This window comes from Mustela lutreola, chromosome 3 (assembly GCF_030435805.1).
Source record: "Mustela lutreola isolate mMusLut2 chromosome 3, mMusLut2.pri, whole genome shotgun sequence".
NCBI lineage: Eukaryota > Metazoa > Chordata > Mammalia > Carnivora > Mustelidae > Mustela > Mustela lutreola.
The window spans coordinates 85,149,949-85,167,211 of record NC_081292.1 but is presented as its reverse complement, the minus strand read 5'-3'; the positions used below and the strand labels follow the sequence as shown (position 1 = coordinate 85,167,211).

The window sequence follows — 17,263 nt, the reverse complement described above, 5'->3', positions numbered from 1 at the left end:
TCTCCTTCCCCTGAGGGGAAGTTCCCTTGCCTTATATAGGGCATAACAGCCAATCACAGAGGTGTTCACGTGAACAGGAGGTATCTGGGGCTTGTAGGCAGTGGTGGCATAACAGCCAATCACAGAGATGTTCACGTGACGAGCATGACATCACGTGTGGCCAGGATGTTTTTCAGACTGTCCGTGCTGCTCGGGCTGCATAGCCCGGGCCTTCTTAGGGGCGCGACCCCGACACTAAGTATGATATGAACCTGTAGTTTCATAATGTTCTCTTTTGTGAAAGTAGAGCCAAGCTATGAATTTAAAAATCACTTCTTTTCATTAAGGTAGGTTTAATAAGTTGGTGTCATAGTACTTTAAACTTTGTAGTTAATTCTGCTCTTTTCTCCCCATTTTAGGTGGATGCACGGAGCATACCAGTGTTAGCAAAATGGCAAAATTCATATAGCATTAAAGTTGTACTTCAAGAGCTAAGACGTCTAATGATGTCCAAAGAAAATATGAAGCTTCCACAGCCACCAGAAGGACAAACATACAACAATTAATTTTAGTGGATCTCAAACTTGTCTTAAATCAACAACCTTCTACTCATGTTAATGTCTTGATTAAATATCACAATGCAAAATACCCACACATTAAGTAAAAGAATTCCAGCTGGTAAACATGACCTGGACATTTGTAAGAATATATTTAATATATGTACACCATTATGTTTTCCGGTTACAGGAGGAAAAACGCAGCACAATTTTTTTTTTCTCTTGTTAAGGCACTATCATTTAAGCATAAACCTGGAGTACTCAAAATAGAATTCAGGTTTACAAGATGAAAGCATGGAGAGAAGAATCAGACGCTGTGGAAGCATGTGTGTTTCTGAAAAGTAAAAACAAATTTCAAGAGGAAAAACAGAAATGGCATGCTTTGTCCATCTTAGTGAAAGAGCTTCAGTTGAAATTGTCTAAAGTAGCAGGTACAATGAATATTGTCACAAATTGTGTTAATTTTTGAAGCCGTGTGGGTGCTGACTACTAGTAGTATCAAAAAAATGTCAGGATTGTTTTGATACCTGTATTTATAATAAAAAGTGTTGTGGGGGAGGTCGATGAATTTCTGTTAAAAGCCGTTCCTGTGTGTTACATGTAACAGACATGGTAAATATTTGTTTACAGTCTTTGACAAACCATGCATTTAAGTGAAATCAACAAAAAGGAAATAGGTGTATGGGTATGTGATTTTGAGATTAAAGTTAGTCTTAAAATGTAAATAAATGTGGAACATGTCCTCAGAAACCGTGCCATTTCTATTATATTGATGTGGTATATGTATAGTACCTTGCTGAGGTAGCAAAAATTGAAATTATTGTAGCTATTCATCTATAAACACCTTTATTATCCTATTTTGTATACTTCTTGTGAATTAGAATTTGCAGAGTGTTTGAGAGAACAAATTACCTAATTAGTTTAATTTCATTTTTGGAGAAAGAGGAATTGCAGGTACTATATTTTAAATTTTAGTTGGCCAGAAATACTATTTAAAAATGTTTGGATTCTAGAAGTTCTTACAGAATTATAAATTGCAAATTATCCAAATACACATTCCATTCTCTTTGAAACTTCTTTTTTCTATAATTTTCTGTGACATTTCTTCCCCCAATGCTTCTGGTTGGGATTAATTTTATCCAATTACTCTTAACCTCCACTTTGACAAATAGAAATTCTTAATTGAAAGCTCATTTATGTTTTCCCTTTACCAAAATGACTCAAGGCTTTAAGTCACTGTTTTTCATTTCAAAGCACTGGGTATACTACTTTGTTAAAAATGTTTTTTTCTTACAAATTCCCTGAAGAAAATAGAGTGGTGGTCAGGTATCAAGGACAAATTTCTTAAAGATTCCCTGACATGTTTTTATCAAGTCATTCACAATTAGAGCTCTGAGCTACTTTTCCTTGGTTAATAATACATGAAAGTTAGTGACAGTTTGTCTAAACTTACTAATTTCAACATGGCTATTTTTAATTATCAGAGATGTCTAAAATGCTTTCAGATGACACATAGAAATGATATACCCACAAATTAGTGCATGTGTAATTTATTAAAGTGGTTTGAAATGAATTATTATCTTGGCATACTTCTTAAAAATTTTGAATTGTTGAACTTGATTTACAGTGACTTCATATGTAAAACCATTACTGGTAGTGTAAATTAGTTTAACAGCTTCTTTTCCACTTTGGAAATGTGTCTTGTCATACAGTGTAGCTAATAACCATTTGAATGTTAAATTATATTGGTAGGCTGAGAATCTGGGTACCTTGATCACTTATTCTCTTTCCTTTTCCCATATCCACTATTGTGAAGGGTTCTCCCCCCAAGTATATGTTGTCTGAGTTAGCTGAGGTGTTTATTTCCTCTGTTTTGTTTTTGGGACTGTGGATCTCTGCAGAAATCTGCATGCTAATTAGTTTCCAAAGCAGAATCCATTTTGCATGTAACAATCAAGATATACATGGCAATCTTAAAACACACTGGTTGATTATAGAAAGAGCTAATATAGAGCTGCTCTTAATTCTAGTAACATTTCTAAGACCACATTTTGAAGCAATCTTTCCTTTGTTTTCTAAAGTGGGTAGGGTTATAGGAGTGTATGGTATTAAATGAACTGTAAAATTGCCTTTGAAATTTGTTTAAAAGACTAGCAGTTGCGACCCTAGGGGATGATCAGTAAATTTAATAAAGATTACAAAAATGAAATTCTTGTCCTATTAGGTCAATGTTATGCTTTAATGGTTTTAGTTACTTTTTCAGAATTGCTGGTTTTAACATTTTTTTCTAATATTTTGAAGTGATGGCATTTGTTTATGGGTTAAGTGTTAATTTCAGAATTACGGAACATTAACATTTGTAAGGGTAGTGCTGTAGAAGAAATTTGTAATTTCAAATTATCCTTTTAAAAGAATTTATCACACTTCAGTTTGAGTAAGTGCTTGGAGAATACATTAGTTTTACTTACAGCTGGTTTATTAATCTGGATTACTTAATGCCAATTCATTGATTTAAATATTTCCCACTATGTGTAATTTTATTGATAAATACATGTGAAATTAATATTGTTTTGAAAATTTAGAGGATACAACTGGAAAATATTAGTACATGATCCTTAATAGATTCGGTGTGTATGGCTTTGGATAGTTTTGGTAGGTGCATCATGGAATTACAGTCTGGTCAAAACTATGTTAACCCTTTTAATGAGCACATTACTGTGTTCTTACATACAGTTTAAAGAATGTAAGTACATATAATAAAGTCTAGTATATGGGGTTTGATAGGTGTTTAAGGAATTTTTTCCCCGATTTCATTTTAGAAGTATTTTTTTAGACCTATGTGTAGAATCATAGTATTGTTTATTGCTGGGAAGGATCTAAAAGGCACTGAGTTTACCCCTCTGCTAAGTATCAGTGTAATTTTCCAGTATCAACTTGATTTGTTTTTTGTTATTTTCACAAAATGATTCCATTTCTCACAATTTTGGAAGGTATGTGTATTTTGTATATAAAATAGGAACATCATAAAAAGGAATGGATGCACTGTACTACAGAATTGATATGAGCATTGGCAGTTAATTCCCATCCATTACTGTGTTTACTAAAAAGTGGGAAATGTATGGAAATAAAGTATCTTTTATGCCTTATAGAAGTTATATTATGAGTGGATGGAAATCTTAACCATAGTTCACACTGAAAATTTTCTTTTAAAATATAGTGGGAAATTGAAAATAAAAGATATGCCATATGCATTTCCTGAGAGAAAAATTTGAAGGTATTTGGTGATATAGAAAATGATGTCAAAGCCATCACTTTGTGGAATAAGGGAGTTTTGGGAACTCATGGAGTGAGTACATGATTAAAAAAAAAACAAAACAAAAAACAAACAGTAGAAATGAGGAGGTTGCCATGGTGTTTACATCCTTAGTTGGATATTCTCACCAAAAAAAAGTTCCTAAGGGTTGGCTTCATCTCATTTCCCATGTAGTCTTTAAGAGTTTTTTTGGCAAGTTCATTAGGAAATCAACAAAGTCAGATAGATCTCATTTTCTTAACTTAAAAGGTTCCAGGAATCATTCATCCTAAAATGAGTAACTGACCAAATACCATGTAAGATTTGTACAGTGATCCATTGGCTGCTCAGTGTAGACTTATGGGAATTCTTTTGTCTTGTCCTTATTCAGTTATGAGCAGATGTTTATCTGGAAGTTTTTGCAGCCAAGAAATTGCACAAAAATGGAGTTAGTATTTTACCCCCAAAGGAGGACTAATAGTTGGCACTAAGAATCCAATAGTAATGAGAAACCTGTAGTCAGTAAAGAAGCAAATAGTTACTGAGTTGAAAGTAAAGACTTCAGTTTGTCCGGTGCAGTAATTGGATAATTGAAAAAAAATTTTGTTCAAAGATTATAAAGAAGTGCTGTTAACAATTGATTTTATATTCTTCATATAGTATAATTGCTTAAAAAAAACAGATAACAAAGTAATCTGGAAAATTTGCAATATAATGTGAGTTTTAACAGGATAATTTCATATTAAAATGTAGTAAAACTTGTTTTGATAATTAATGTCATTTTTGGGGGGTCTGAAGATGACTCCTTTTCCAGTCAACAAACATGGTAATTGTAAATGCATTATTATTATAATGGTGGGATGAATTATAGTTTAGCAGCCTTTGACAGGGAAAAAGGTAGATTTTCTTCACAGTTGATGACTGACAAAGAAATGTAATATTGTTATACTCCTTTTCAAGCCACATTGGCCAAGTAATGATTGTCAGATGTCCAGTTTATTATCATAAATTATCTTTCTATTGCTATAATTTTTTGATATCCAGATAATTTAAATTGGGTGAGACAAATTTAAAGTGGGTGATACATTTTTCTTCAATAATTGCAGTACTCAAGAGAAAATAATTGAGTACACAAGAAAAGTAAAATATCTAAATGCCTAGATTTCTTAATCTTGAGTGATGTATGGACTTTAAGGAGAAAAATCGTACTTGTGGACTCAGTATTGTTTTGAATTATTTTTGTTAAAACGTTTAATGCATAAAACTGTACTAATGTAAATGTTGTATAAACTTATGCTCTTGGGCCTTTATAAAATTATAAAGTACATTCAACTATAGAGTAATTAAAATGGAAAATAATTTAGAATTGAGGATGTTTTATTTAATCTGCTTATAAATATTAGTGTTGTCTCTATTTGGCTCCCCCCTCCCTTTTTTTTTTGCCATGTCTAGACTATGGTGTGCTGCTGGATCTCAGAGTTTTTTACCTTTTTCCTTTTGCCCTACTGCTTCAGAAATGTTTTTATGTTATCTGACCTTTGTTTGTTGTAAATACAATTCTTTATTAATTCCACTAATGTTCTTTTCTATTAACCAGAGACCATTCTTGCAAAGAACTCCTGAGTCTTTTTATTTTATTATTTTTTTAAGATTTTATTTATTTATTTGACAGAAAGAGACACGGAGAGAGGGGACAGAAGCAGGGGGAGTGGGAGAGGGAGAAGCAGGCTTTCTGCAGAGCAGGGGGCCCGATGTGGGTCTTCATGCCAGGATCCTGGGATCATGACCTGAGCTGAAGGCAGAGGCTTAATGACAGCCACCCACGCGCCCCAACTCCCAAGTCTTTGGTTCCACTTTAGAGACCACAATTTTCTTAAACCCTTGATTATGAAGAATTAACAGTGATACCCACTTTACTGTCATTGTGGTCCTATATAGGAGTAAAAATTATTTACAATTGGTGATGAATGGTAACTTGGTGTACTGATCACATTTTAATTTAGGGTAACATTTTTTCCCCTTTTTAAAATTTACTTAAACTCAGGTAAGTTAACATATTGTGTAATACTAGTTTCTAGGATAATGCATTTTACTCGATGTCTTCAAGCTAAATGGTATGATCCCCAAGCTCAGTGGTAATGTGTGCTGAATATATTCATTGTTTTAGAATATAAACTGCAGTTAAAAATTCCTCTCCCTCTTTGTTTGAACTGTTGTGCCATCATTCTCTCGTAAATCTCCCTTTCCATCAGCCCATGGTCACCTCTGTTCTTCTTGTGACCAGTTCTCTTCTGTCCTGTTGAGTGGATTTTTCCTTGTGACTCCTTTAGGCATGTCCAGTTTTCTTCTCCCCATCATCCGGGATCTGATCCCTTTCATCTTCTTCCTTTGACATCAGCACTGACCATGAATTTGAAGAATACTCTTGGGAGATTATTTCACCAACTTGAATCAGTTGGTATCCTCTGACTCCTTCCTACCATGTGACCTTTGTTAATCACCTCTATTAATGTTTATAATCCTGTTCCTTCCTGACTACTTTACCACTCTCGTTGTAGATTGTTTTCTCAACCTATCTCTGTTGTCTTGCTTGGACTCATGTTGATGTTTTTGATTTTTAACCTTTGAGAGTTGATGTCCAAGCAGCCAACTCTGGTGGTCATGATCATCATCATAAGGTTGTAAAGTTATTTATAAATGTATCTTAATAATTGTATTATTTGAATTTTAAATAACATACTTCCAAAGTATATTTTTTTGAAACTAAAAATAAAAAATTGGATGTTTTCTTATTGAGATACCTAAGATTATTAAGATTTTGAAAACAAATGTATTTGGCTACAAAGAAATGTTAGAATTTATTTGTTGGAATCATGACTACCAGAAATGAAGTAACTTTTTTTTTTTTTAAAGATTTTATTTATTTATTTGACAGAGATCACAAGTAGGCAGAGAGGCAGGCAGAGAGAGAGGAGAAAGCAGGCTCCCCGTGGAGCAGAGAGCCCGATGCGGGAATCGATCCCAGGACCCTGGGATCATGACCTGAGCCCAAGGCAGAGGCTTTAACCCACTGAGCCACCCAGGTGCCCCTGAGGTAACTTTTTATGTCATGAAAACTTTGCTGAGTTCTCTTTACCAAACACCTTGGGATACTTGTATTCAAGACCTCCCTGTGTTAAATCCTTGTGAAGTGCCACTTATTAGTACATGAATATAGATGATAATATGGGGTTTATACATAAATACAAATTATGGTCACCTCTTGGTTATTGAATGGATGATCATGATGGCAGAGGAGGGGGCACTCCTTACTGATAGAGCCTAAGTAAGTGCCTGTTAGCAATAAGGTTCTAAGGTGAACAGGATAGTAATATTGATAAATGAAAGAGAGCAGTAGAGAGGAAGCTAGTGCAAGTCCTGGGGTGAGTACTCTTTTGGCATATGTCCTATGATTTTGGGCCAGTTAGCCTCTGTAATCTTCACTTTCTTCTGTAAAGTCAATGTTTACCCAGAGTTGGGTTTCGTAAAGTAATATGCATGTTTTAATTACAGTCTGATACAGAATGATCAGTAAGTGGTAGCATTTAAAAATGTTACTAATCTAAGCATTAAATCTTACGTTATGTTAAAATATGCACTTGCATTAAGTCTCTGTTGTGGAAAGTGTGGGCTGATTTTTCAAGAAGTGTTACGAGGTTTAGTAAGCTTTATTAAGCTACTTGTGCATTCTGGATGAATTGAATTTCTGGTCATGGTTGAAGGTAAACAGATGGGCTTCTGGATGTTAGTCCTGTCATGCTTGGCACCCCCAACATTGGCCAGAGGATCCCTTCCCCCATCCTGCTCCTGGGTATGGTGGGCCAGGTGGATTCACTTCTGGATGGGCACAATTGTTTTGGCATCAGCAGCAGGTTTTTACAATGAATTCCATTGGAAAGAGGTAAACTTAACTAACAGTGCAAAAGAAAGCTTGTGTAACTTGGGCTGAAGGCCCTACTACATTCCAATAGAAAATTTCATATATGCAACCTACATAAAGTGACATTTCAAATTTGCCTCTTCCACTAATAATCTTCACTCTTGAATAATCACATCGAAGTCACCTCAGTTGTTGAGCCCGCAAAAAAGTCTGCTTGTAGTAAATGTCAATATGTGGTGCCTCCAAAAAAATCTCAAGAGTAGGGCTTTCTCCTTGCTCATCCTTGCCCTCCTGAAGTTATATATAACATAATTCCTGGATAGGTTAAGACCTCAGTAAATGTTTGTTTTTACCTAGTCAAAGTTAAAATGTGGATTAAGTTAGTAATACTTGCCCCTAATTCCCTGCCAGATGTTAAAAGACTGGCTTTTAATACTGTACTTACCCCTAAGAGTTGGCTGATTTTGGTTAATTGATTTTATCTGGTTATATTAACTCATTAATTCAACAAAAGTGTATTAGGTTTGTGCAGTCCACCAGGCATGTATAAACATTGGTGAGTATCACAGGGTGGTGTCACACAGCATTTCATGGTTACAATCTACTGGGGCTTAGAGATGAGCAAATAGGAAATTCGTTTAGTGACAAATGCCAAGAGAGATGGAGTGTTGGCCTTTGGGAGACATTCATAAGGAACATCTATCTACTTGGGACTGAATTTCTAAGGTTCTTGAACAGTTACACATACTATGATTGATAGCATATCTTTTAAAGAGAATATAAACCACACCTATATATTGATTTGCTCATCCTGGTATTTGGTAACCTGAGAATTATTAAAGGGTTATATTATTATAGAAGAATAACTTAGACTTTAGATAGTCCACATATTCTCTGGAGTAATTTCCTGACCCATGAAGAGGACATTGGAGTAGACAAATTCTGAAATGCCTTAAGTGCCAAGTCGTTGATTTTTTTTTTCAGTCATTTACAGTGTGTGCTCTAAGCAGTATTGAATACTCTACCATGTGTTGAGCCTTGCTGGTCCTGTCAGGGCACACAGAATCATAGTTTTATTTGCATATAGTGCAAATATATATATATAGACTGCAGTCTGGAAGGATTTAATTTCATGGTATAATCTCAGATTTTAATGGCATTTGAGTGGGGGGTAGTTAAAATGAATATTTTAATTTAGTACATCTGGGATAGGCTGTATGGTCAGTATTTATTAAATTCCCAGTGATGTCCCCTGGTTGGTGGACCACACTTTCACTACCAAAGGGTCTAATAAACAGTATTTTGGGGAAAAGTAATGAAAGAGTATCTAGCATATATCAGACACTATTGAGTAAATCATGTTTTGGTTAACTAAGCTCATTCTCTTACTCTATACAGAGGAGGAGCAAGGGAAGTTAACACTGAGGAGCCCTTGTGTGTGCTGATTGTCTTTCCAAATTCTTCCTTCTTGCTCACATTTCTGGCTCTCGTTAATTCCTCGGGTGTTCTTCACCAGCCTCATACTTGAGATCTGACTGTCAAATCATGTGTTTCTGTGTGTATGTAGGGAGGTAGGGGTGATTCTACCCCACATAACTAAATTTGATATTGCTATATTATGAAGGTTAATTCTCTTTCCAAATGTTCCTATCTAGGCTCTATATAAATTAGCTTTACTGTGACTGCTGCCCTTGGCATTTCCTGTGCAGACAATGATGTTTCTATGCCTCCAGCCCCCCCATCCCCTCACTGCACCTCTGGTCTCTGTGGACCCGCCATTGGTATATGCCCACATTGCTCTGGTCTTGAATTTATTTGCAAACCTACTCCTTTCTGTTGCTGGATGGGCACTTCTGAATGCTGCCTTACAGAATCCAGACCTTCATCCCCTGTTAATACTAGTTCTTTTACCAAGCCTGGGAAGCTCCTCACCCCCGTTCCAGACACATGGCCATTCACTTTTGCAAAAATGGATTTCTTTCAAGTATCCTGTTATGGCCAAGTTCAAATCTTACCTCAATTAAAATGTTCATCTCATACTACTTCTCCCAAACTATACGTATGTAAAGGAATAGCTTACAGGTAGAGGCATTATTTTCCTGGAATGAGCAACAGAGTGGCTTACTATTATGTAAATGCAGTCCTCACTAGCATAGAGTGTGTGCTGCCCACCAGCATGGCCAGGCTCACCCGTTTGGTGTTAGCATAACCATCAAGTGAAAAGGTCAGGGTAGTAAGAAGCAAACTGTGCTGCATGAGGTCACAGAAATGGTAGCTTGCAGTGGAAGAGGAAAATAAGTGAAAAGAGGAGTCTCTTCAGTTAACTACTAGAACTGTTGAGGGTTTTTTAAACTTTTTTTTATTTTAATTTTTTTAAATTTTATTTTTCAGTTTTCCAAGGTTCGTTGTTGTTTTTTAAACTCTTCTCAAGCATTTTTAATTGACCAGGGCAAATTGATACATAATAGTTACAAATAATTATGTAATAGATATTTGTTGGTTTAGTAGTTTATTATGTGATTTAAAGTTTATCTGCAGTGTTGTCTATTGGATGATATTTATTTTAATTCCTTTCTAGTTCTGAACTTCACATAATGTGAGGCTAGGTAGGATGACTCTTAAAACATTCTAAGCGCTACAGACATTTCTAAGGTTGTATTGCTATTTTATCTGCAGCCTCCCTGGTAGCAGCTGTGGGTGAATATGGCTGTTCTCTAATTTTGAGACCATTTCTTTTGGGAAACATTACCCATGTAATAATGATGGCTCTAAATATGATTACCACTGAGTTCAGATGTGTTCTCTGGACGAGAGAAAAGTCGGCTACTTGTCAAGAGTCAGCAATGTTGAAGGTGCATCTTGCTAGAAGCAAAGATGGGGAGCAGTAGTGACATCATGAGCCATTTTCATGTTAAAAAATATTTTCATCACTAAAAATTTTGTGTGTTGTTACCGATATACTAGTTTTCTGAATTGTTGTCTCTAGGCAAAGAGTAAAAGTGCAAATAAAAACCCTATGATGACTTCCAGAACTTTGTCATCAGCTTACTTTCTAAATTTTTATGTTGTAGCCTGGATTAAAGTTTTAATGAACTATGTATAACTTGAAACAAATTTTGAAAGGCAGTGTGGTAGACAACGATTGTACACCTCTTTCCTTTCATCTGAGTAGTGAACACTGTTTATTTTCCTTCTGGGGGAAGGTGTGTGTGGGATGAGGGAGAGGAGGTAATGTGCCATTCTCACTGTGAGAGTAAAGCCAGTCAGAGGACAGGTTGACCTTCAGAGATAGACATAAGAGATGGAAAGATAGGATGGTGTGGTATTCGTTTCTGGTTCCTGTTGCTTCTGAAACCCAGCTCCACTTCTACCCTTTCCACTTGCTCTTTTCATGGTAATGTGACCATTAATTGATATTTATGATAGTTTGCCTTCTTATGCCATAAATTACAAATTGAATGGTATTGTTGGTGTAGTTATATTGATGTATTTATCCAACACAGGTATTGGCACACACTTCACTGGCCCACCTAAAATACAGACATTTGACCTGGATCTCCCAAGTAACTATGTAGAGGTTGGACCAACATTGGACATGTGGAAATTGGACTTACTGATAAAGCCAGTTTACCCTTGAGTTAACATGGTATGGAACACTGCCCAATGGTGGTCGCTATTAGAGTGTGCTGACTGACAACCTGATCACGTCCTCTCTCCTAAACATGATTGATTCATGTATCCAATGAGGGTGCTGCCTGGAGTTGAAGCTATGTTGCACAATGCTCTAGTGTTCTTTTGCTACTTCACTAGGCCCACTCCATTCCAGCTCTGACAGTGCTAGGCCTGAGGGCAGGATAGCTGGGAGTGATGTCATATCTACATATCCTGAGCTTTTCATTTCTATTTCTTTTTAAAATTGAGATCTAAATTACATATATAATTTGACATTTAGGAGTGTATAATTCAGTGTTTTTAAATGTATCCTCAAGATTGTGTAACTATCACCACTACCTAATTCTGGTACATTTCCAGAATGATGGACATTTGAGCTATTTCCATTTTTTGGCTCTCATGGTATTATAAACATTTGTGTACAAGTTTTTGCATGGACAAATGTTTTCATTTCTCTTGGGTAGATACGTAGGAGTAGAGTTGTCAAGTCATGGTAGCTCTTTAATCCTTTTGAGGAACTTCTGGATATTTTCTAAAGTGGCTATGTCATTTTACAACCCTACCAGCAGTGTGTGAGGGGAGTTCTAATTTCTCCACATCCTTGACAATGCTTATTTGTTTTTGGTTCAGGCAATCCTAATGGATATAAAGTGGTAATTCAGTGTGATTTTTATTAATCACTAATGATGTTGAGCATTTTTTTTTTTTACAAGATGTGTAAATTTTCTTTAGAGAAATGTCTATTCAAGTCTAATGCCCCTTGTTAGAATTAGGTTCTTTGTTTTATTGTTGAGTTGTAAGAGTTCTTGTTTATTTTGGATACTAGATCCTTACCAGATAGACAGTTTGCAATCCATTCTTTGTATTGTCTTTTCACTCTCTTGACACTGCTCTTTGGTGCACAAAAATTTTAATTTTTATGCAGTCCAATTTTTCTTTTTTTTTTTTTTTTTCCCTTTGGCTGCTTGTACTTTGATGCATCTAAGAAATCATTGCCTAGTCCAAGGTCATTATGATGGTTAGTTTTATGTGTCAACTTGGCTAAGCTATAGTAACCAGTTATTTAATCAGTCGCTGATCTGGATCTTCTTCTTAAGATACTTTATAGATGTAGACACAGATCAGATACAGGCAACATCTACAATTGGCTAAGTAAAGGGGACCACCCTCGCTAATGGGAGTAGACCTCTTATAGTCAGTTGAAGGCTGTAAGAAAAACAACTAAGGTTTCCAGGAGGAGAATAAATTCTGCATCAAGTCCTGCCTGTATTGCCAGCCTGCCAGTCTACCTTATGCATTTCAGACTGGCCAGCCCCCAGAGTTGCTTGAACTAGTTCCTTAACAATAAATCTATCTCTACCTGTGTCTATTGATCAATCAATCTATCTAGTCATTTATCATTTATTGTTCCTGATACAGTAACAAAGAATTACATCTATGTTTTCTTCTACAAATTTTATATTTTTAGCTTTCACATTTAGGTTTTTGTTTGGTTTGGGTTTGTTTTTTAATATAGTGTGAGGGAGGGATCCAAATTCATTCTTATGTATGGTGATATCCAGTTATCTTGGCACCATTTGTTGAATGGTCTTAGAACCCTTGTCAAAAATCAGTTTACCATGTATGTATGGGTTTATTTCTGGACTTCCAATTCTATTCCATCAATCTGTAAGTCTAGCCTTAATGCCAATACCTCACTGTCTTGATTACTGTAACTTTGCAGTAGGTTTTGAAATCAAGGATTGTGAGTCCTCCAATTTTGTTCTTTTCAAGATTGGGCTATTTTGAGTCTTTGCAGTTCCATATGACTTTTAACACCAGCTTGTTCATTATTGTGGGAAACAAGGAAAGTTGAAATTTTGATAGAGAATGTATTGAATCTGTAGATTGCTTTGGGAAGTATTTCCATTTTAACAATATTAAACCTTCCAACCCATGAACATGGGATGCCTTTATTTATTTACATCATCTTTGATTTCTTTCAACAATGTTTCATAGTTGTCTTTCTTTGTAGTATACAAGTCTTGCACTTCTATTTATTTATTTATTTATTTATTTATTTATTTGTCAGAGAGAGAGAGCGAGTACATGCAGACAGAATGGCAGGAAGAGACAGAAGCAGGCTCCCTGCTGAGTAAGGAGCCCGATGTGGGACTCGATCCCAGGAACGCTGGGATCATGACCTGAGCTGAAGGCAGCCGCTCAACCAACTGAGCCACCCAGGCGTCCCAAGTCTTGCACTTCTTATTTTAAGTTTATACCTATGTATGTTGCTATTTTTGATGCTACTGAAATGGAATTGTTCTCTTAATTTCATTTTCAGATTAATTGCTGCAACTAATTTTTATATATTGATCATGTGTTTGCAATATTTTTTCCTCTGCTCTAGGGTCCCTGAAGAGAAATTTTCCCAAGTAATGACCAGCACTGTCAGCCACAGCAGGCTTATCAAGTCATATGATGAAATGAGTTAGCATTAACTGAAGTTTAATTCCTCTCTCCCAAACATTGATCTTTGCTTCCTTATTTGTTAGATATGTGCTTAGAACAAAGGATGTTTATTATTGTACAAAGGAAGTGATTCTGGGGTAGGGTATGAAAATGAAGCACTTGGAATAAAGACAGCAGTATGGAAATCAACATTCTATGTTGCCTGAGTTGTGATTATTCTGGAGTACTTTGTTGTAATTTCAGATCTTCAATGCGTGTCTTTAGTGATTCTGAATATTAATAAAACCCAAAAGTTTCTCTAAAATTATATTAGGGGATCACAATAGGGGATATTTTACTTTAAGTTAGAGAAATTTTTATTTAGCATTTTGTGTATGTGGGAAGGGGTGCTTATAGAGAGGCCTCTTGAGATTAAAGCTTCTGCGCCCATGCATCTTTTTATCCAGTTAAATATAATTCTTGGTACTGGATTTTTGAAACTGGGACCATTTATATTGAAATATTTTAAAGATTTACATTTTTCTGATGATTAAGTGATATTGAGCATCTTTTCATGTGTCGGTTGGCCATCTGTATGTCTTTGAAAAATTTCTATTCAGATCCTCTGCTCATTTTTAACTGGATGTTTTTATTATTATTTTTGGTGTTGAATTGTATGAGTTGTTTATGTATTTAGGATGTTAACCTCTTACCAGATACATGTTTGCAAATATTTTCTCCTATTCCATAGGTTGCTTTTTCATTTTGTTGATGAGTTCCTTTGCTGTACAGAAGCTTTTTTGTAGTTTTGTTTATTTTTGCTTTTGTTGTCTTACCTTTTGGAGTGAAATACAAAAACTGATTGCCAACACTAATGTTGAACAGATTACCACCTATGTTTTCTTTTAGGGATTTTGTGGTGTCAAATAATATATTCAAATCTTTAATCCATTAAAGTAGATTTATAGGGGTACCTGGGTGGCTCAGTGGGTTAAAGCCTCTACCTTTGGCTCATGATCTTGGGGTCCTGGGATTGAACCCTGCATTGGGCTCTCTGCTCAACGGAAGCCTGCTTCCCCCTCTCTCTGCCTGCCTCTCTGCCTACTTGTGATCTCTGTCAAGTAAATAAATAAAATCTTTTAAAAAATTATATTTCAATTAGTTTTAATTTAAGTATAGTTGACATACAGTATTATATTAGTTACAGGTGTATGATATAGTAACAAAATGCTCACCATAGTTAAGTTTAGTTACCATCTGTTATCATGCAAAGTTATTACAATATTACTGCCTATATCCCCTGTACTGTACTTTTCATCTACAGAACTTATTTATTTGTAACTGGATCTTTGTACCTCTTAATCCTCTTAATATGTATCACCCAGCCCTCCCACTCTTCACTTTCTGGCAACCACTAGTTTGTTCTCTGTATTTGTGTGTCTGTTCCTGTTGTTTTTTTGTTTTTTAGATTGCACATAACATGAAATCATGTATTTGTCTTTTTCTTTATGACTTATTTCACTTAGCATTAATACCCTCAGAGTGCATCTTTGTGAATAGCAAGATTTCATTCTTTTTTTTTTTTTAATGTCTGAGTAATATTCCATTGTATATATGCCATGTCTTCTTTAATTTATTCATCTATCAGTGGACACTTAGGGTGCTTCCATATGTTGATAATTGTAAATAATGTTGCAATAAACATAGATGTGCGTATATCTTTTTTAAATTTGAATATAGCTGACACACATGCATATATCTGCTTGCATTTAGTGTTTTTATTATTTTTGAGTAAATACCCAGTAGAGTGATTACTGAGTCATAGGATTGTTCTTTGTGTGTGTGTGTGTGTGTGTGTGTGTGTGTGTGTGTATGTGTGCTAAGAGAATGCAAGTGTGCAAGCTTGGGAGGAGGGACAGAGAGAGAGGAAAAGAGAGAATCTTAAGCAAGCCTCCATGCTGTACAGAGCCCAATGCAGGCCTTGATCTCACAACCTTGAGATACTGACCTGAGCTGAAATCAAGAATCAGACACTTAACCGACTGAGCCACCCAGGTGCCCCAGGTTGTTTTATTTTTAATTTTTTGAGGAACCACCATACTGTTCCATAGTGGTTGCTGCACCAATTTACCTTCTCACCAACAGGGCATAAGGGTTGCCTTTTTTCCATGTTCTTACCACTTCTTTTTTCTTAATGATAGCCATTTTAACAGGTGTGAAGTGATGTCTCATTGTGGTTTTGATTTCTATTTCCCTGATGTTGAGCTCCTTTTCATGTGTCTGTTGGCCTCTAATGTCTTGGCAAAAATCTCTATTCAGAACCTTTGCCCATTTTTAATTGAATTATTTGTTTTGGGGGTTGAGTTGTAGGAGTTACTTACATATTTTGAATAGTAAACCATTATTGGATATATCATTTGTAAATATCTTTTCCTATTAAGTAGGTTGCCTTTTTGTTTTCTTGATAGTTTCCTTTGCTGTGCAAAAAAACCTTTTTATAGTCTCAGTTGTTTTAGCTTTGATTGCCCTTGCCTGAGAGAGAGTTAAAAAATGTTGCTAAAACCAGTGTTCAAGAATTTACTGCCTGTTTTCTTTTAGGGAGTTTTATAGTTTTGAGTCTTATATTTAGGTCTTTAATCCATTTTGAATTTATTTTCATGTGTAATGTAAGAAAGTATTTCAGTTTGATTCTTTTGAATATAGCCCTCCAGTTTTCACAGCACCGTTTATTGAAGAGACTGTCCCTTCTCCATTGCATATGCTTACCTCCTTTGTTGTAGATTAATTGACTATATAAGCATGAGTTTATTTCTGAGGTTTCTATTCTGTTTTGTTTATCTGTTTCTAGGCCAGTACCATACTGATTTGATTATTATTATAGTTTTGTAGTATAGTTTGAAATCTGGGACTGTGAAGCCACCAGCTTTGTTCTTTTTTTCTCAAGATTGCTTTGGTTATTGGGAGTTTCTTTGTTGTTGTTGTTTTGTTCTGTTGTGGTTCTATACAAATTTTAGGATTATTTGTTTTAATTCTGTGAAAAATACCTTTGGTATTTTGATAGGGATTACATTAAATCTCTAGATTGCTTTGATCAATACGGACATTTTAAATAATAATTCTTTCTATCTATAAGCATAGAATATCTTTCCATTGATTTATGTTGTCTTTAGTTTCTTTCATGAATGTCTTACAGTTTTCAGTATACAAGTCTTTTACCTCCTTGGCCAAATTTATTCCTATTTTTTTTTAAAATGCAGTTGTAAATGGGGTTGTTTCTGAATTTCCCTCGCTGCTGTTAGTTTATTATTATACAGAAAAGCAACAGATTTCTGTATATTAATTTTGTATCCTGCAATTTTACGAAATCATTGATGAGTCCTAATAGTGTTTTGGTGGCGTTTTTAAAGTTTTCTA

The 17,263-nt window shown here is 35.2% G+C and overlaps 1 protein-coding gene across 3 annotated transcripts in view; it reads left to right on the top strand.

The window, feature by feature from the left end:
• UBE2V2 (ubiquitin conjugating enzyme E2 V2) overlaps positions 1-5,194 on the top strand; it is a 61,840-nt gene extending 56,646 nt beyond the window's left edge. For all 3 annotated transcript variants that reach the window (XM_059166485.1, XM_059166487.1, XM_059166486.1), the window contains exon 4: positions 399-5,194. In XM_059166485.1, coding sequence (XP_059022468.1) covers positions 399-545 — 147 coding nt within the window. In that variant the 3' untranslated portion in view covers positions 546-5,194. The remainder of the gene's footprint in view (positions 1-398) is intronic.
• Positions 5,195-17,263: the final 12,069 nt, after the last annotated feature.